This window comes from Alternaria infectoria, assembly GCF_024043175.1.
Source record: "Alternaria infectoria strain BMP 0036 chromosome Unknown scaffold_2, whole genome shotgun sequence".
Taxonomy (NCBI): Eukaryota; Fungi; Ascomycota; class Dothideomycetes; order Pleosporales; family Pleosporaceae; genus Alternaria; species Alternaria infectoria.
The window spans coordinates 1,100,328-1,119,212 of record NW_026250691.1 but is presented as its reverse complement, the minus strand read 5'-3'; the positions used below and the strand labels follow the sequence as shown (position 1 = coordinate 1,119,212).

General features: G+C 52.2%; 7 protein-coding genes across 7 annotated transcripts; 4 read left to right on the top strand and 3 right to left on the bottom strand.

Annotated features, from left to right (window-relative positions):
* Positions 1 to 501: 501 nt before the first annotated feature.
* On the top strand, positions 502 to 1,313 carry J4E92_001811 (uncharacterized protein; the record flags this gene model as incomplete). The annotated part of the gene is made up of 2 exons (XM_051493220.1): positions 502 to 748; positions 802 to 1,313. The coding sequence occupies 2 exons, from the start codon at positions 502 to 504 to the stop codon at positions 1,311 to 1,313; spliced, it is 759 nt and encodes a 252-aa protein (XP_051356451.1).
* Positions 1,314 to 1,965: 652 nt separating this feature from the next.
* J4E92_001810 (uncharacterized protein) lies at positions 1,966 to 3,308 on the top strand (the record flags this gene model as incomplete). The annotated part of the gene is made up of 2 exons (XM_051493219.1): positions 1,966 to 2,068; positions 2,116 to 3,308. 2 exons carry the CDS (start codon positions 1,966 to 1,968, stop codon positions 3,306 to 3,308), a joined length of 1,296 nt encoding a protein of 431 aa, XP_051356450.1.
* Positions 3,309 to 4,097: 789 nt separating this feature from the next.
* YTA12 (Mitochondrial inner membrane m-AAA protease component) lies at positions 4,098 to 6,782 on the bottom strand (the record flags this gene model as incomplete). Its single annotated transcript, XM_051493218.1, has 2 exons — positions 4,098 to 4,900; positions 4,949 to 6,782. 2 exons carry the CDS (start codon positions 6,780 to 6,782, stop codon positions 4,098 to 4,100), a joined length of 2,637 nt encoding a protein of 878 aa, XP_051356449.1.
* Positions 6,783 to 8,313: 1,531 nt separating this feature from the next.
* J4E92_001808 (uncharacterized protein) lies at positions 8,314 to 8,832 on the bottom strand (the record flags this gene model as incomplete). The annotated part of the gene is made up of 3 exons (XM_051493217.1): positions 8,314 to 8,368; positions 8,451 to 8,666; positions 8,789 to 8,832. The coding sequence occupies 3 exons, from the start codon at positions 8,830 to 8,832 to the stop codon at positions 8,314 to 8,316; spliced, it is 315 nt and encodes a 104-aa protein (XP_051356448.1).
* A 2,606-nt stretch (positions 8,833 to 11,438) lies between these two features.
* Positions 11,439 to 12,398, top strand: J4E92_001807 (uncharacterized protein; the record flags this gene model as incomplete). The annotated part of the gene is made up of 1 exon (XM_051493216.1): positions 11,439 to 12,398. The coding sequence occupies one exon, from the start codon at positions 11,439 to 11,441 to the stop codon at positions 12,396 to 12,398; it is 960 nt and encodes a 319-aa protein (XP_051356447.1).
* Positions 12,399 to 14,962: 2,564 nt separating this feature from the next.
* Positions 14,963 to 16,158, top strand: J4E92_001806 (uncharacterized protein; the record flags this gene model as incomplete). The annotated part of the gene is made up of 4 exons (XM_051493215.1): positions 14,963 to 14,982; positions 15,039 to 15,130; positions 15,184 to 15,297; positions 15,350 to 16,158. 4 exons carry the CDS (start codon positions 14,963 to 14,965, stop codon positions 16,156 to 16,158), a joined length of 1,035 nt encoding a protein of 344 aa, XP_051356446.1.
* Positions 16,159 to 17,603: 1,445 nt separating this feature from the next.
* J4E92_001805 (uncharacterized protein) lies at positions 17,604 to 17,977 on the bottom strand (the record flags this gene model as incomplete). The annotated part of the gene is made up of 3 exons (XM_051493214.1): positions 17,604 to 17,720; positions 17,803 to 17,898; positions 17,954 to 17,977. The coding sequence occupies 3 exons, from the start codon at positions 17,975 to 17,977 to the stop codon at positions 17,604 to 17,606; spliced, it is 237 nt and encodes a 78-aa protein (XP_051356445.1).
* Positions 17,978 to 18,885: the final 908 nt, after the last annotated feature.

The window sequence follows — 18,885 nt, the reverse complement described above, 5'->3', positions numbered from 1 at the left end:
CACGCGGCTCCACATGGCGTGTTTCCAAGCTTCCCCGGATTTAGACATTAGCCGGCGGGAATCTGAGAAATGAAACGCGGCGAATTTACATCTGAACGCGCTCCGGGCGAACGGCGCATCTTCATTGATGTGATGTCAATCCAAGAGGATCTTGCGCGATGTTCAATACAGGCGATCTTCGTTCCCTGGGTGTTCGTATCGACACAGAGTTCATGCTCACTTCGCTTGCCCAAAACGGCGACACACTGACAGGTGTCACCAAACATCCGAGCTTCTACTATAGCAACTACCGGACAGGGTTTCTCGCCGCCTCCGATGACCCGGTTCAAGCAGTTTAAGCATGTCGTCTACCATAAACGAGCCAAGAGCCCCTAAGCTTCACGGGAATGACCTCAGGACAGCGGGCGGGGCCTTGGCGTTTATACATAAGATGGAGGGCATTGGCCTACAATGTGAGCAGTTCGAAACATCAGTAGTTCAAACAGTCGTTCTTTCATCAACATGGGTGTCAAGTCTTTCATTGTCGCGGCCTTTGCTGCGGTTGCCATCGCTGGACCGATCCCCGAACCCCTCGACATGATGAAGCGGGCTGGGCCTGCTGCCGGACAAGTCATCACCAAGTGCGCCAACCCTGGTCAAATCGCTCTTGCCTACGATGACGGCCCATCTCAATACACCCAGAAGCTCGTCGACACCCTGACTGCCGGTGGAGCTAAGGGTACTTTCTTCGTCACTGGATCGCTCTACGGTATGTATATGCTTCATTTGCTACGAGCTGAAACGACCATCTAACATGAACAGGCTGCATCTACAACCAAAAGAGCGCCCTCCAAAACGCGCACAAAGCCGGCCACCAAATCGCGTCCCACACCTGGTCCCACCCTTCGAACTTCGGTTCCCTCTCCACCAACGACCTCACGTCGCAAATGACGCGCCTCGAGCAAGCCCTTGTCAACATCATCGGCGTAAAGCCCACTTACATGCGCCCGCCTTACCTCGCCACCGGCGGCAACGTGCTCCCTACGATGAAGACCCTGGGCTATCGCGTCATCACCGACGACGTCGACTCCGGCGACTGGAACGGAAAGACCCCTCAGCAGAGCCAGCAGGTGTTCCAACAGGCTGGTACCAGTGGCAACGGCCACATTCCTCTCATGCACGAGACTTATGCCAGCACGGTTAACACGCTCACCCCGTGGTTGATTAACTGGGCGAAGAACAATGGGCTTAAGATGGTTACGGTTGCTGAGTGCCTTGGTGATGCGCAGGGTGCGTACAAGAGTGGTACTCCCAACGGCCAGGGTACCTGCTAGATTCGTTGAACTGGGGATGAGCTGCTGTGCTGCATGTACTTATTGCATTGCTCAATGTGGAAGGAAAGGCCGGTAGAAGAGGATGTTGGAGAACTTTGATTAGTGTACATATTTACTTCTGGAAAGACTCTTTTGCGAGAACAGGATATCTGCTTCAACCACATGTATATGATCTTGCCCAGGTAAACTTCGTGTCTGACAGATCACGTGCCCTGACGGTGCCTTCCTTCCCTAGGTAAGTAGGTGCGTCATCGCTCTCCGTGCATCCTCTTCTCCCCACCAACGAGTGCGAATTCATCGACGAACGATCATTATGCCTCTATCTGTTCCAAATGTTGCATACGGTCCCATCTATCTGCCTGCTCTTCAGATGCTGCGAAAAGCGCCCGCATATGGCTCTGCGCGCACCACGCAGCCTGGTATCTCGCCGTGCGGTGTTCTCATTTTGCCTTTACCGCCTACACTCTCAAGTTCTCTCGTCTTGTTTAGGCTCACTCACCCTCACCTTGAAATCTCTCACCCACTAGTGCCGTTGCTGAAGCTTTCTGGACGACTTCATGGCTAGTATATAATGCCCTATCCCTCCTACAGCTTTCTTGATCTACTGACTTTCCATCAACCTCTGCGATAGTTATTGTCGGACTCGCCTATCATGGAGTTGTTGGACCTACCGCCAGAACTCTTCCAAAAGATCATCGCCAGCTATGTCCATACTGTCGGAATTTGCAAGGCTTGGGAGCGCCGCAAGGTTTGCAGTAAGTGTTATCGTTGCGCACTTTTAGCACAGGCTCACCTCTTTTAGAAACGTTCGCTGCCTTCATCTCCGCAGAGTGCTTTGGCAGGCAGCCTATGAACAAATACGTGCATCCGCCAGCAAAGAAACTGTTCCTGCAACACCTCGGTCTATATCTTGGGTACCGAATGGAAGCCGCAAATGGAGCACCAACACTACTGCCTACTCTTATTCGCAGAGTGATTGACCAGTTCATGACCGTCACCAATCAAACATCGGATGTCGTCCGTGCCTCTTACACGCAACAAGCCTGCGACGCCATCAAGTACTGCAGCCCTAACGCCTACGCCCATGCGACAGCACCCACCGTCTTGACATGCAAGAACGTCGCCAACGACCCACTCGACACATGTTGCTTAGTCGTTGCGACAGCGATGAAAGACAATCAACTTGTCGATTATTACCTCTCTCGTGGTGTCTCGGTGTGGAGCATGACCCGCGCCTTCCACCAGCCTATTGCCGTTGCTGCGATGGTTGGATCTGTTGAGTTGGTATCTCAGTTCCTGGAGCATGCAGAGAGTGATCTTTCCAAATCAAGCACAGCCAAGGCGAAGGGAATACTAGGCAAATGCGTGTTCAGCGCTACTACTGAAACAAAAGACTGGGAAGTGGCCATTGTGCTAGCAGACTGGTGGTATCGGCATCTTCCTAGACCAAAACCAGAAAGAATCCTTCAATGGATCTATCAAGCTGTCGAGTCTCGTGCGGCGGAATTTCTTCATTGGATCCTCGACCACGGTATCACACTGACAATGGAAGCCGACCTAGTACGACGCGTTTATCAAACATATTGTGGAGGGGCAGAATCCACTGACCTTCTCGCTGGAGCTCTGATTGATCGAGGCATTCTGAACATGTCGGAATTCCATCATGATGCAAGAGATTTCTCCGGCTCTCTTTTGGCCCTAGCTGTTAAGAGATCCAACATCCCACTTGCTAGAAGATACTTGGACTCTGGTCTGAGCCGCAACGGCTTGCGAAACCGAGAGGGCAAATATGAGTTTCCGCTGATCCGTGCCGTGGAAAAGGCCGACGATGATATGGTCAGGCTACTACTGGAATATGGCACCAATCCATACCCAGCGCTATCCTGGATTCGCTTAGGAGCTATCATACTTGATTGGAAGACCGAGCACAGGTTCAAGGCATTGCTAAGCGCCGCGACATATGACGCAAGGAAGGAATGGCGTCGCGATCGCTAGTATTGTGCGACGATGTCTCCACGACTCATTTCCAGTGCACTCGAAGTCGGATTCTTCAGATGAGCTGACGGAAGTATACGAGTTGATGGATATTTTCTACAAAAGCCTTTTCTCTCTAGTATACTCTTGCTCTACTCAACTCATGGCGTTTCATACCTGGTCATCAGAGCCACGAAGCAGATGGACTTCATAAAAGCACTTACTCTTTCTTCTTTGTCTGGGCGCAACGGGCTTCTAGTCTCAATCTACATAGCCTTCATCAATGCAATATACGATCCCTCTTTAACGAGCACTGAGCTACCAATCTCGCTGCTGTGACCCACAGTCAACTTATAGCACCCACTCGAGAGGAAAGCGAACGCCATAAAGCCTTCATCAACGCTACATCTTCTCAGTCGCGTGTTGTTGGCCTGACGTAGGCTGCACACTGCCTGCCTATCCAGTGTTTTCCTTGCATTGAGTGATAGCCTGCCTGAAGTCCAGGACGCAAGCTGACGCTGAAGGTTCACACGCATGTCACAACAACTTTACAGACAATGAAGTTTTTGAACTTTACAATGGATATTTCCGTCGCCGGCCCACTCTTGCAGACCGAGCGAACAATATTGATACAAAGCCAATGCGCACTTGTCTATGCTACAAAAGCCACGACACCATACGCATGCTTACGTCTAGAGTGGAATGAAACCCTTTGAATCATCGCCAAGCACTCCTCCATGTCATAACCACCATGCCACAATGCACCTAAGAAGAAGGAAAAGATCGATAAAACTACATCTTCAGCCACTCTCACCTCCTAGTGTCCAGGTCCTTGAAAGTCGCTGGGCTGGGAGGAACCAATGGGCCCTTGACTCCATCGTTGCCTTGCGGCTCGATGTATCCGGGCGCCTTGCCGTACTCACCGGAGAAGTACTTGTGGAAATCTTGGCTGTCCTCGAAAGGACGGGGTCCAAGGAGTCTGATCATGTCTTCGCGGCCGAGCATCTCCTTCTTGAGGAGTTCCTCTGCTACGAGGCCGACTTCGTGCTTCTTCTCGGTGAGGAGGTCTTTGCATTGCTTGTAGGCTTCGTCGACGATGCGCTTGACCTCCATGTCGATATTCTTGGCGGTGTCTTCGGAGAAGGGCTTGGTGAGTTGTTGACCCTCGCCGTCTTCGAAGTAGATGTATCCGATCTTCTTGCTCATGCCCCATTTGCTGACCATGGCGGTGGCCATGGCGGTCACCTTGCGGAAGTCGTCGGATGCGCCCGAGGTGACGGTGTCGAAGTGGAGCTCTTCGGATACACGGCCTCCTAGTGTCATGGCCATGCGGTCCATCAGCTGGTTGACGTTCATGAGGTATGTGTCGCCGTTGGGAAGGTATTGGGCGTATCCGAGAGCGCCTTGGCCACGGGGAATGATAGAGACCTTCAGGAGAGGGTCGGCCCACTTGAAGTACCAACCGCAGATAGCGTGGCCGGCCTCGTGGTAGGCGACGGTCTTCTTCTCCTCGGGCTTCAGGACGAGGGACTTCTTCTCGAGACCTCCGATGACACGCTCGATGGCTTGCTCGAAGTGTACCATGGCAACAGTCTCGGCGTTAGCACGGGCAGCTACAGGTTGTTAGTGCATGTGCAGTCAAGAGGGTCATGAATACGTACCGATCAGAGCAGCTTCGTTAACACAGTTGGCAATGTCGGCACCGGAGAAGCCCGGTGTCAAAGCTGCTAGCCTGCCCTTCAAGAATTCCATGTCCTCGTTGGTGACAATCTTCGCCAAATGGACACCGAAGATCTGTCCCCGTCCGTCCATGGTAGGCTTGTCGATGCTGATATGCCTGTCGAAACGACCAGGTCTCATAAGCGCTTTGTCCAAGACGTCAGGTCGGTTAGTACCAGCCAACACGACGACTTGCTCAGTGGTGTTGAATCCGTCCATCTCTGTCAGGATCTGGTTGAGAGTAGCCTCGCGCTCGTCGTTGCCACCGCCAAAGTTCTGCTTCGATCGGGCACGACCGATAGCGTCGATTTCATCAATGAAGATAATGCAAGGTGTGCTCTTGCGCGCATTGGCGAACAAGTCTCGAACACGCGATGCACCAACACCGACGAACATCTCCACGAACTCAGAACCACTGACACTGAAGAAAGGCACGCCTGACTCTCCTGCGGTAGCCTTGGCAAGAAGCGTCTTACCAGTACCGGGGGATCCAGATAGAATAGCACCACGAGGGATCTTGGCGCCGAGCTTCTGGAATCGACTTGGGTCTTTGAGGAAAGAGACGAACTCCATGATCTCTAGCTTGGCCTCGTCCATACCGGCGACATCTGAGAACTTGACCTTGACGTCCGTCTCGTGGTTGAACTTCTTGGCGCGACTCTTACCCATGCCGAACACACCACCGCCTCCGCCAGCGCCGCCTCCCGCACGTCTTGTGAAGTAGAAGAGCGCACCAAGGACGAGGATGGTGGGACCGAAGGACAAGAAGGTGCCGAACCAGGAGATCTCGCTCGAGTATGCCACGGGTATGCGTTCGGAGCTTGGGATGCCTAGCTCATACTGCGCGTCGTCCATCTTGCGCTCGAAGGCCTCGACAGAACCGATTGTGAAGTAGTAGTAGAAGTTCTGGTTTACGGAAGGCGAGTCGGGGTACATGGACGATACGGCCTCGCGGTGCAGGTAAACCTTCGCTCTGTTGCCGTTCAGGATGACGATCTTCTCGACCAGACCCTTGTCCAGGAAGGTCGTTCGGAACTCCTGCCATGTTATTTCCTTGGAGTTCTCGCTCGGGAAGATGGTCTTGTATGTGAGGTATGCGAGGAAGGCGCTGATGAGGATCGTGTTGGTGTCCATACCGCCGCCGAACATGGGCCCTACTGGTCCACCAGCTCCGCCGGCGCCACCCTTGGATCCCTTGCCTGGGCCTGGGTCATGTGCGCCCGACTTCTGCTGTGGTTCCTCGGAGCCGTCCTTGAACTTCTGCTGATGTTGGTCCGCCGCCTTGCGTGCCATGTTGGTTGTTAACCGCGAGATCTTGGCTGCGGTGGCCAGGTCCAGCTTCTCGCCTCTCTCCAGCTTGTCCATCTCCTGTCGCAGCTCTGGTGGTATTCCAGTGCGCTTAATCTCGTCCATTGCCTCCTTGATGTTCTGCTTCTGTGACTTGGGGACGCCCATCGACACGAACGAGACTAGTTGATCCAGCATCTTCTCCTCCTCTGGCGTAAGTTTGGCCATTTGAGGCTCTCCCTCCTTCTTTCCAGACAATCTGAACTCAGGCTTGTGAGGCGTGCCGTCCTTCTTCGCTGGCTCGTCATCCTTCTTCTCCTTGGGCTCCTCCGGGGGCCCGGTCGCAAATCTCCGCACCCGTTGCTGGGTATATATACATTGTGGTATTGGTGCTCGTGTGCGTAATGTGCGTGGTGCCCTCGTGGCAGCGTTGAGGCATGGTCGGGACAGGCGCGCTAGGTTGCCTGGGCGGCGGAGGAGTGTCGACATGGCGGCGGGACAGAGGTGCCGGGACTGCGGGGTGGGGTATAATATAACAATGGATGGGGTATGTGACAAGTAAAGAAGAGTGACTGTATTACCGCGCCTGTTCACTGCCTCGGGCTGGCAGTAGAAGAATGTCTTGTGGCGGGTGCGCTTCGATGGCGAAAGCTAGGATATGACAGAATCATCGAAGTTCTACCCATGCCACCGACACGCCGACTGCCTTACTAAGCGGGGCTGCCTGCCCGCATTACGCGTGAACATGTGCCAGAGTCTAGAACCACGCCTTGACTCGATTGTTTCTTTTGCTTTTGAGCCTCTTATATTCCGCCTCAATGCTCTGCAAGAATGTGCGGTACGTGTAGACACCAATTGCCTCCTTCTCGAGTAGGTTCCCTGCTTCGGTCCGACCGCCACGCGTATTCATCTCCATGTCCAAGAGACGCGCAAGTAGGAATTCAATTGATGATACAGTAAAGTCTGATCAGCGCACTACAATACATGTGACATCCAGATCTCATGTAAAGTTCGCATCCGAACAACTCCGTCAAGCCACTGCATGTAGATCATGCAGATGCACGATACATGTACCGACCAACTAGTTCCATCATCCATCCTGGTCCGTGGCGATTACCATGGGTCGTCAGCCCGCAGCTATAGCGCACGAAAGCACCAACCTTATTCATACGCAGTCAGCGCCATGTTTATTCATCCCAGAGCCATGTTTATTCATCCGGGCCGGTATAATAGATACTTAAGGTCTTCGAACTGCCAAAGACTTCCATTTCCCAATCAATCCCACCATAGCAATGCGTCACTCTGTCATAGCCTTCGCTGCGCTCACGTTCTCCTCTCTCATATCCGCCCAAGCACCCAATGCTTCAGACGCTACCTACCTGACTGCACCTGCTTTAGTCACCACACCTGAGAACACCACCACCATTCAATGCTGGCGCCTGAAATACCCTTTCACAGTATCTACAACAGCAGGGACCGCGGGAAGCCGTGCCATAGCATTAGGCAATGTGACGAGTCTAGGCTATGTCATCCAACCACCGCGATTTGACGGCGGATTGCATAATGCGCCTACAACACAGTGAGTAATTGGCTGTACGCTGAGCTGCGCTGACACTTTCAAGAATCGTACACTTCCTATCTGGACTCGCGCGTATCACTTTACCCCAGGACCCATCTCAGGAGCTGTGGTTGCCTGGGGGTAAGGGCGGTCTGGTGGTCGCTGCGGATGTAACGGGCGAGGGACACATAACAACGTATCCGAGTGACCAAGACACGGTCGCCATTACTGCACCTTTTGACGATGGTGTGGTTCCACAGTATGAAGTGATCAACGAAGGGCCGTGTATGGGGCGACAGACGTTCATCTAGTAGACTAGAAATGCGATTTGAATGGAAAGAAGGTGCATGTTGGTTGTACAGTCTATTCGTTGGCCCGATGCAAAGAGAATTGTAGTGTTCCGCTTCCTTCCTCCAACTCCTGGTGCTATACACCTTCATTCATCTCTTATTATACAGCCACTTACTCCTCGTCGGCGAACAGGGCACGGCCAGTCTTGGAGTTGAGGAACTCGTTCCTGATGTCATTGTCAGCGTGCCATTCAACGCATCTTTGCCCATATGTGATCCTGCTGTTCCTGGTAACATCCATTGACTCACCTCTCAATAGCCCACTGCATGGTGCCGTATGCGATAGCCAGAGGGGGGATGAAGTAGAGGACTTGGTTCCTTGAGCGGCGCATGACGTTCCAGAAGCCCTTGCCGATGAAGGTAGCCATGGGGCGCTGTCGGTTAGGGCTCAAGGCGTAGGTGACGACGCCCTTGCCGGGGCGGCCACCACCCTCGTATGGGTTACCCCATGAGCCGATGTGCCAACTATGCCACTGTCAGCATGATGTCCTTCCTACTCCCATGGGTGTGCGATGCGAGGCGGGTCGAAGAACGGATTCTTTCGGGGAAGGTGGCCGGGGCTGCGTGCGGGTGGAGCGCGGACGTACGTGGTCTTGGTCTTTGCGAGGGTTTCAGACGGTCCCATAGCCATTTTGACGGTGTGAGAGTTGCGTGTGGAGGTGCAATGCGTGAGCGGCGGCGTTGGCGTTACTGTCAGAAAGCTGCGAGCGGTGCTGCAGTGCCAAGGCTTTTCTGCTAGCACCAAATGCGGCAAGGCGCGGCGAGAGCGAATAACACCAACCTGATTGGCCCCTCGACCCCGACACAATCCTCTCGAACATTCACCTTCCGATTACCGGGCTACCACATGACGGCGACTACCTCGTGATGTATGGACACTTATGCAAACCCCTAATCACGCCCGCTGCGCATGTTCCTGCGCGTCTATTGGCCTGGACTGTCGAGGCAACATCGTAAATTCAGACCGGAGAGATGTCACAAAAGACAACGAAAACCCTGGATTGGAGTGCGCATCTGGACTTTGAAACTAAGTTGTAGCTGTATCCGACCACAATTCCGATAGATCGGCTATCATTGCATCAGCGACGGCATACCCGCGTTGCAGCACGCTACGAAACAAATCCAAGACCTCGTGCATGTCATGAGTATCCCGGACACGCGCTCCTGCGACCCTCAAAGGAAAAAACAGTAGCACTCCCGCAACCCCATTAGCCAGCAACTCGCGACTCAGGCAAAGGATTTGACGCATGTGCCATTCAATCTGGGAGCGAGCTAGGATCGGCGCACATGGTGCCATTGGCTTGGTCCAATACACATGGTAGTCGTAAGTACCCGAGAGGTAGATGCTAATGGCGTTGTAGTAAATGTGAGCAACGAGAAGTTCTGGGTTTGATGCATCTGATGCATGCTGCCAGCAGTTGCTGATCCCCCACCATTCGTGCAGTGATTGCTGGAGTACTAAGCCTTCAGCAGCAAGGCATCGTGCACGCTCAGCTTGTACTTCCTCTCGCAGATGCTCTGCTTCAAATTCACAGAATTGGATAGTACGTATGCTCAACTCAGAAAAGCTGGGTAACATGTCGAAGAGTGCTTCTTTCGGGTGCCAGAGTGCTGCACCTTCGCCAGTCCAGAGCTCTGCTAGTGCGGTAGTCCACACAGGCTGACTGAGAAAAGTCGGTTCGGAGTAGATCAAGGCCCTCGATATTTCGAATATACGAGCTGAAAGGAAGAAGTTACGCTTCTGCGTATTCTTTTGGTCTGGAAGAGCAAGGCATGAAGGTGGTTGGAGCCGCAGGATTGCGCAAGTCCCGTGCAGGAAGTGCGAGAGCCAGTTGGTCCCGCTGGCATCGCACATTAGCTAAGCCATGTAAGCCGTTGTCACCTCATATATGGGGTTGGCGCTTACCTCGAAAAGGCCGAGCAGAAAAGTCGTCCACAGTGTTGATGGATCGTCCGCAAACTTGTTGTGGGTAATGCGCGCTTGGACACTTCTCACGGATCCTACGTAAAGCTGCATCGCCCCCTGGCGTCCTTCAGGGTCTTTGGTCCCCGAAACTTCCCATTGGACCCGTTGGCATCGGTGCAAGGCTGCTACTGCACAGAGAGCATCCCTCAAAGCGACCGAAGAATGCATCATGCTTTGCAACTCCTTTTGCAGTAGTAGACCACCACTGGAAAGAACATTCATCGGTAGGAAGGAGCTGAAGAAGTAAGCCATGTTTTGCTCAGTTCTCCCTGGGCTAATTGGCGATCGTGGCTGAAGCTGCTTCTCGGCTCCTGGGTTAACGAAGACAAAACTCGAAACTGCCGACCTCGTGGGCACCACACACGCTTGTCTTCTCCCTTTGCAGTAATCGCAAGGAACGCCGCCATCACACTATAACCAATTAGTGCTGGCAGACTTGATAGGGCTGAATCACTTGCTTTGATTTTGCGCTTAACACAGGCTTCGCACCTTTTCCGTCTAGCCTTACGACCATCATACGGCCCAATGCTGGGTGACATGCGTGGCGCTCGTGAGAAAGTAAGCTCTGTAGCGACACAGGCAGATTGCTAATGCAAGGCAAGCGATGAGGCGTCGTCTATCACAGCATCGGAGATTCGCAGGATGTCGTAAAAAGATGCTTTGGGAAATGGTATCGCGTCGCTGAAGAACGAAGCATACGAGCAACGGGCCCACTAGAGGCGGTGCCAGCTAACTTGACCGTTTTAGGAAATGAAATAACGCGTCTAGACATTCTTGGGACTAGATACTAATGGCACCGACAAGCCGCCGGGGAAGATCTCCTCCACTACCCATGTCGGTCGAAGATGCGGCTCTGCTGCACTACAAAGAAACCAGAGTATAGTCGGATCCACTGTCATGTCCGCTTTTGGCCACGATAGAGCGCTCGGAAGAGGCTCGAGCATCTCAAGCATGTAGATGCTTACCTCAGTCAAGACTATAGATACCACTCATGCTCTCAAACATATCCATCACAAGCACCTTCCTCTGCTTTCGCCTCCAACTACCAAAGATCTTACATTTCATCCTCACCGTTATCAACAATCGACAACATGGGACTTCGCACCTCAGTTCTGCTGGTACTTTTGGCATCTTCGCCTGGCCTTACATTTGCCAAAATTACACTCCCAATCGTCGCCTCTCATCATCAAGATGTGATGGTCGCTTCCGCCTCGCTGACCGACCATGCTCGCTCGGACCCGTACGCCAACGACGGCCGCCCTCGATCTATCATGGTATCCGGCTTCTACCCCACTACCCAATGCCGTCGCAAGAAGGTCGAACCCTACATGCCTCCCGCGACCGCATCGTTCATGGACACCAAGTTCGGCGCATACGGTCTTCCCAACGGCAGTTTCCAATCACTGAGCCTCGAAACCTGCATGACTCCGGCCAAACGAGGCGGTTGCTCGAAAGACTTGCCAGTCGTCCTCTTTTCAGGCGCACTCGCTACATCTCGACACCTATACAACGCCATGCTCCAGAACATCGCGGCTACTGGTTACATAGTGCTCTCCATTGACCATCCCTACGATGCAGATATGGTTGAGTTCCCGGATGGCACCATTGTGACGGGTGTCGATATCGAGAGCGATGCTGAGATTGAGCTTGCACTCACCACACGAGTTTCAGACATCGATTTCGTCTTCAGGCATATGAAGAACGCCTCAGCTATCAAAGAGCTATTTCCAGGTTACGCGGGCGCCAAGAACGTGCCCAACATGGCTGTCGTCGGACACTCTCTAGGAGGTGCAGCAGCAGCCAGTGCGATGACTTCAATAACCTCTCTCAAAGGTGGTGTAAACCTCGATGGCTCCATGTTCGGTTCCGTGTTGACAACCGGATTCAACAGCCCCTTCATGCTAATGGGCCACGAGAACAAAACACAAGAAACGGATCCTTCCTGGAAGACCATCTGGCCAAACCTGACTGGCTGGAAGAAGGAGTTTGGAGTCAAGCACTCAGCACACTACAGCTTCTCGGATCTTCCTCTGGTCATTTCTGCATTGGGTTTGGATGGGAAGTTACCAGCGCAGGTAGGAGAGCTGCTGGGTTCTATTGAGGGGCGTAGGATGACGGGCCTTACGACTACGTATGTTGCTGCTTTCTTGGATATGGTGTTGAAGGGTGGGAAGGAAGGTGATTTTTCTAAGGCTGGCGGTCGGTTCACTGAGGTTGAGGAGGTGGCTTAGGCGATGAAGAGGAGGAGATTGGAGTCGCACCTTGGTGTGGGAGGTACAGGCGACGATGTATAGTATTCTTTAGTCATGCCAATAGTTCTTGATCATAAAATTGTAGTGGCCTACCGTATCCTGGTATTACGTTAGTCCCGACACCAAGTCCTTAAACTCCATGATTGAACATCTTAGGTGTGTCGTAACTCCTTATGGCGTCTAGCGTTTGCCTAATTTGGTGTTAGCGCCGTTGCCGTGCACGAATCCCCAGCCGGTCTTCGGCAGAACTTCTTTCACACCACTCGTCTCTAACAGCAACAGCGCCCACCAGCTCACCTCCATAATGAGGCTGCCAAAGCCAACCACAAAGCAGCTCAATTATGGTGCGCGCGTGCCTACTCCAACGACGCATCCGTCCTCCGTTCCCGCTCGCAGCGGATTTGGGAAGAAAAATGCCCAACGGCACCAAAGGTTGCGTACTTTCGACGATAGACCGCCGCCGTCAAGTCTGGATAGCCAGAAACAAGAACACTTTGACAATGCATCATTCCAGCTGTATTTCGAAGAACGACTGGAAGAGCTAGGAGAAGACCTCAAAGCTGTGACACGCAACTCTCCATACTCACTGCTTGCAAGCTTTTACCGCGACACTAATCCCCTTTGGAACTATAATTGGAAAGATTTGCCCGAAAAGCCTTGGATTTCGGGAACGACATCCGGGGAGACAACTCGTTCTTTATGCCGAGGCCAGTATCACAAGATGGTAAAGGATAAATATCTGCATAGTCGTAGAGACATCGAACAGAAATGCCCTAAGCTACACAGATACCTGGTAGAGTATCATGGCAGTACACGGCAAGCTATCCTTAGCACATTACCACTACGGATAGCTACGGGTGACGCATTGACGACTGCACACCTCCTCGCAGACCGGAAATTTGTGAAACGAGCTCTAGACTTGCGCACGACGGCCAAGAACATTTTTCATACTGCGATGTTCATGAACAAGATGCTCAAAGAACTGGAGAATACTCGCGTAGTATCGGCAGCATCACTATTTGACATGGACTACTTCCAGATCAAGGTACAATTTCATTGTAAGAGGGAAAGCCAACGAGAAGCTTTGCGAAATGTGCGTAGGTCAACGCAACATGTACGGTCGACTGTCGAGCCATCCATTTCAGACTCTGGACTTGGCCTGTGGAAACGTATCTCTGCCTTGCCATCACGGTTTCATGGTAGCCATTGGCTTCAGTTGATTCTCAATCCTCGGGAGACTCAAACATCTCAGCCAAGGCACAACTCCGCTTCGACAGAATACAACCGAGCTGGTGCGGCTCGGGTCAAGCCTATTCACCATTTCTACGACCATTTTGCTTTCCTTGACAAGCATTCTCAATTATGGCCAGCTTCTATTCTACGTCTCATGCATTACGAGATGAACAAAATGTTGGGCACACTGTATGGGCAACGAATACCGCATTTCTTAAACGAACATTATAAGATGACGAAGGTGAGGGCTCATCAAATACCTGTCCCTGTTGTTCACGCGCGTGTCGCGCACTGGATTACAATACGGAAGTTGCAGGCCCAGATTAGCATGACTGCAAAGGAGCTGGATGATATGGTTGACGACCTCTTCGACTTTCAAATCTTCCAATATACCAACACATCTATCCGGATATCGCAGGGTTTGATTGACAAGAGTCGTGCTAGGGGAATGGAGATGCTGGAACGCGAAGAATCAAGAGGACAATAGGTACATGGAGAAGGCTGCGATCTGAGTTTAACAGGCGGGTTGAGCGCTACAAGAAGAATGTTAGATCTTTACAAATCAGCATACGCATCAACTTCATCTGCTAAAACGAGAACCACCCTCGTCAGCATATGTTCTATCGATGTACTACACACTGTCATGTTGCAGTCTCATCTGGGCATACTAGAGCCCTATATCCTGCGTAGACACTTGTTCTAGGGCCGCCTACCAAGACATACACATCATTGAGACCGTCATAGCACGTATCAAATGTGACAGTCCATGCCACCTCATGACCGTTGGCGCGTGGTAAGTGTCAAAGACGACGGACCAGAAACGACATGGCCGGATCATACCGAGATCGTGGGGTACAATCGCATGTACCTGTACTAGCGCAAGCGTATCCACAGAGCTGGCGTTCTCTCCTCATTATATGTCACTGTACCGCATTATATCCATGGACGTGAAGAATGACATACCGAGATGAGAACGCGCTGTGACGATGCGAGCTGTACCTAGGTAAGAAGTGCGGCTATGCGGCGCGCCACCAATCTGCTAATCAGCTACTTGCAGAACACATCGACATTTGAAATCATTATTAAGAACGATAGGAATTGAAGTGACGTTTTGGATGCACCACCAGGAGGGCTAGATCCGAGGCTTGCCGTGCGATTAAATGTTCTTCCAGTGGTCCCGATGTTTCTAGCGTGATGACGTCACCCGCAGCTGTCGCGCTACATCTGTGATATGAAGTGTATCAGCATCAACCATCAGAAGGGACCCCAAAGAACTTGAGCACTTACTCAGAATCCCAATCACTTTCATCATGGCACCTAAGATATTCCTGTATGTATATACATTGCACAGCTGTTCAACTCTGCTGACGTTAACTCTCCATGCAGTACCGGCGCGACCGGGTACATTGGAGGCGACACCCTCTTTGCGCTGTACGACAAGCACTCTGATTATGAGATTGCGGCTCTTGTGCGAACAGGTACTTTTCATCTTCCTCATCATGGATGGGGCATTGTGCTGACAATGGTGAAGAGGAAAAAGCAAAGACTGTCACCGAAGCTTTCCCCAAGGTGCGGATCGTCATCGGCGGTTTGGACGACTCCAAAACTCTGGAAGAAGAGGCAGCAAAGGCAGACGTAGTCATTCGTGAGCCACTCATAGCCTCACTCAGCCATAGAGTCGACACTAACAATCGCAGACACCGCAGATGCATCCGACCATGAAGGCGCCGCAAAGGCCATCGCAAAGGGCCTTGCATCCGGCCACTCGAAAGAAAATCCCGGCTTCTGGCTCCACACTGGCGGCACCGGCATCCTATGCTGGGAAACGATGCGTGACGACAACAAGCTAGGCGAATGGTCAGAACGCGAGTACAACGACTGGACCGCCGTGCAAGACCTAACCGGCCTACCAAAAGACGCCTTCCACAAGAACGTCGACGACCTCGTACTTTCAGCCGGATCCGAATCAGTCAAAACAGCTATCCTCTGCCCACCAACCATCTACGGACGCGGAAGAGGCCCATCAAACACCCGGAGTCGACAGGCGTACGAACTTGCGCACCTCATCTTGACCGGCGAATACATCCCCATCATCGGCCAAGGAAAAGCACGCTGGAACAACGTTCACGTCTCTGACCTCGCTCAGCTCTTCGTCCTGCTCACCGAAGCCGCGGTGAACAACAACACCGATGCTAAGCTCTGGAACGAACAGGGTTACTACCTCGTTGAGAACGGCGAGCATCTTTGGGCTGATCTTGCGCGTCTCATGGGTAAGAAGGCGACGGAGTTGGGCCTTGTTAGCAAGAAAGAGTTGAAGGAGCAACAGCTTGGTAAGGACAAGGCGATTGAGCAGGCGGGCTTCGAGGCTGTGAGTTGGGGGTTCAATAGTAGGGGTAAGGCGGAGAGGGCGAAGAAGTTGGTGGGATGGCAGCCGAAGGGACCGAGTATTGAGGATACGGTTGGGGAGATATTGAAGGATGAGAAGGGGAGGTTGGAGAAGAAGTGAGAGGCTTAGTGGCTTATCGATGTAGATTTACTCTTATCTGGCAAGGCTTCAGGATGCGTGCAATCAAATGGCACAGTAAGGCGAACCTGCGCATATCTTGGCCGCATCGATACGATTTTCAGGCTGCGCCACACAATCTTCAGGCCTGATGTTTCACACGCCAGGCAACAGCATTTGCACCTGATTGCGGTATCAACCTTCCAAGAGTACAAGTTACGCCGAGGTTTCGTTCCATTCTACGCAGGATACGAGTAAACAAAAGATTTATCCGTACACTACATTCACTTGAAGCCAGCAGCTCGCACGTTTGACCAAACTCATTACTATGGCGAGTATCGAAAGCCGCCCCCTTGGGCAGCAGGCTCTTCGCGGCTTTGGCATCTTCCAAGCCATCGTTTCGATACCCACGATGGTCATCTTGGGCTTCTTTGCATGGGAACAGATGACATATGCCTGGGAAGAGAACTATTACTACTTCTTGTACGTCCGCCGTCTACCCACAGACACATTTCACCAATCCTTTCATGCGCAGACGAACTAACGTCCGCAGCGCATCTTCCATAACGGCGCTCATGTCCGCCGGTATTGTATTCATTGTGTACGTCCAGCGCAAGGCCATTGCGACACCGTTCCAGGCGTTCATGTTCGAGATCGCGAAGTCGGTCCTTGCTACAGGACTATGGCTTTGGCTTATCTTGGACTCTGCGTTTGGCCCAGGTCGAGGCTACTATACAGACCCGATATATGTGAAGAGACGGGTCCAGCGTGATGCGCTCGCCAGTCTTTTGTTGCTGTGAGTCTACGGCCGTCGAATGAAGTAACCCAGGGCTAACTTCGTGTCGTGTCTTCTTCTATCCGCCGCTTGGGTACGCGTATGTTGTTTGGAGGACGAAGAGTAGTCACGGAGACGTTGAGCGCGTAGGCGACGATGAGGAAGGAGTAGATCGAGCGGAACGATCACCGCTGCTATCGCGAAACAGCGGGAGGGTCCTGGGTTAGCGCTGTGGTGTTAGCCACATGTCTTGAGCACTCCTGTGAACGGACTCTGAGGGCTAGATGTCAGATGTAGAGAGGCAATCAACTCTGATCGCTGAACAGACCAGTCCTTGAAAGTTGTTGTATGTGCGACCAAATAGCGTAAAGTAAAAGTATTTCTGTTTGGGGTATGGTACAGGTGCCGTTCAGATACTGACTCTTCCATGTAGCCACTCACTGCTCGCACGCTACGTTCACGTACGGCTACCACAGCGAGCGTACGTGACCACGGTGTGACATGTCCTTCCTTGGGACTGTGTGTTGATCATGTATCGATAAGTCGTCCCTCATCGTAAAGTGAAATAGGCCGTTCGCCTTCCTTTTGTTCACTCTTCATAGCGAAGGTATCCGTGTCCGTGTGCCTCCACAAATTTCAATCAAGCCTCTTATTCGGAGCTGACTCCATTTCTTCAGAAGTCGTTGGGCCAGCACTTCTCCTTGGGCCATGTTGTAGCGTCGTGGCTAGCGGCATGGGCCTCGAGCTGCGCCTTGTTGGTGTTGACGATTTCGCGGCGGCAGTTCTGGCACTGTATGGGTTCAGGTAGTCAGCTATGCGCAATGATGCCGTGCAATGCAAGAGCATCAGATGAGAAGCGCAAGAGTGCCTACGATGGACGTCGGCTTAGGCGCCTTGACGGGCAGGCCGTTTGCCTTGACTGGCGCGCGGGTGCCAGCCTTGTCGGCTTTCTTGTGCTCGCGCTGGATCTGTAAGATGTCAGTAACTCTGTACCAGGTAAAATGAACTGATTATTCAACTTACTCTATCCTTCTTTGAAATAGGCATTGTCGTGGATCGAGTGGATATGTTGGTGTAAAAACGAGGGGAAATGTTCTGCAAATAGCGCGGGAGAGCGCGATCACTTTGATCAGGGTCTCGCTTAGCGCGTAGTCTGACAGATAAGCCCCGCTTATCGCCGCCTTGCCTCACATCACGAGCCATACTACCTTCACACCATTGACATCGCTTTCAAGCTTTCGAAAGCTCAGCTCGCAAAGATACAGCAAGTTATCGAACATGAGAATTTCCGCCCACAAATCTTGGTGTGCACATGGCACTAATCACGATACGTCTATGTCGTCCGCTTGAACATCTTACGGCAAGGTCGCAAATCTGGACTTCATTGCTACCTAGGTAGAAGTAATAGTCTTTCATGATGCAACGTGAGATGGCAATGCTTGCTGACTACGAAAATTCGATGTCTTCCAGCGGCACTCCGCGTTTTAGCAGCTCTGATTTCGTCAACCTCGGATCATGAGCTGACCATGCGTCTGGCGCACTCTCATGGCTAAAGTGGTCCCAAAAATATCCTTTTGCATCAATTCCTCGACGCCACCCTGGTGGCAATTCAGTCCTCAACCTTGGATCTTCGATCTCAATCTTTCCGGATTCTGTATGTAGAAAGGCCCAGCAGTACTCCCTTGATTTCGCGTCATACTGCATCACCTCTTTAAATCCACCCGGTAAGGGGCCCAATAATGCTTCGTTATTATCGAGTCCAGATACGTAGCTTTCTCCAATGATCTTATAACTCCCATCTGGAACTGCGCGAATGATCATGGGAACGTTACACCCAAGCAGGACGCATATGTGGTCGCCCTCGCGCGCACCTAACGGGCCTATGCCGAGATGGTGGGATGATGTTCTGAAGAACACTCGCCGTTCGCAGTGTCTGAAAATTTGAACTGATAACA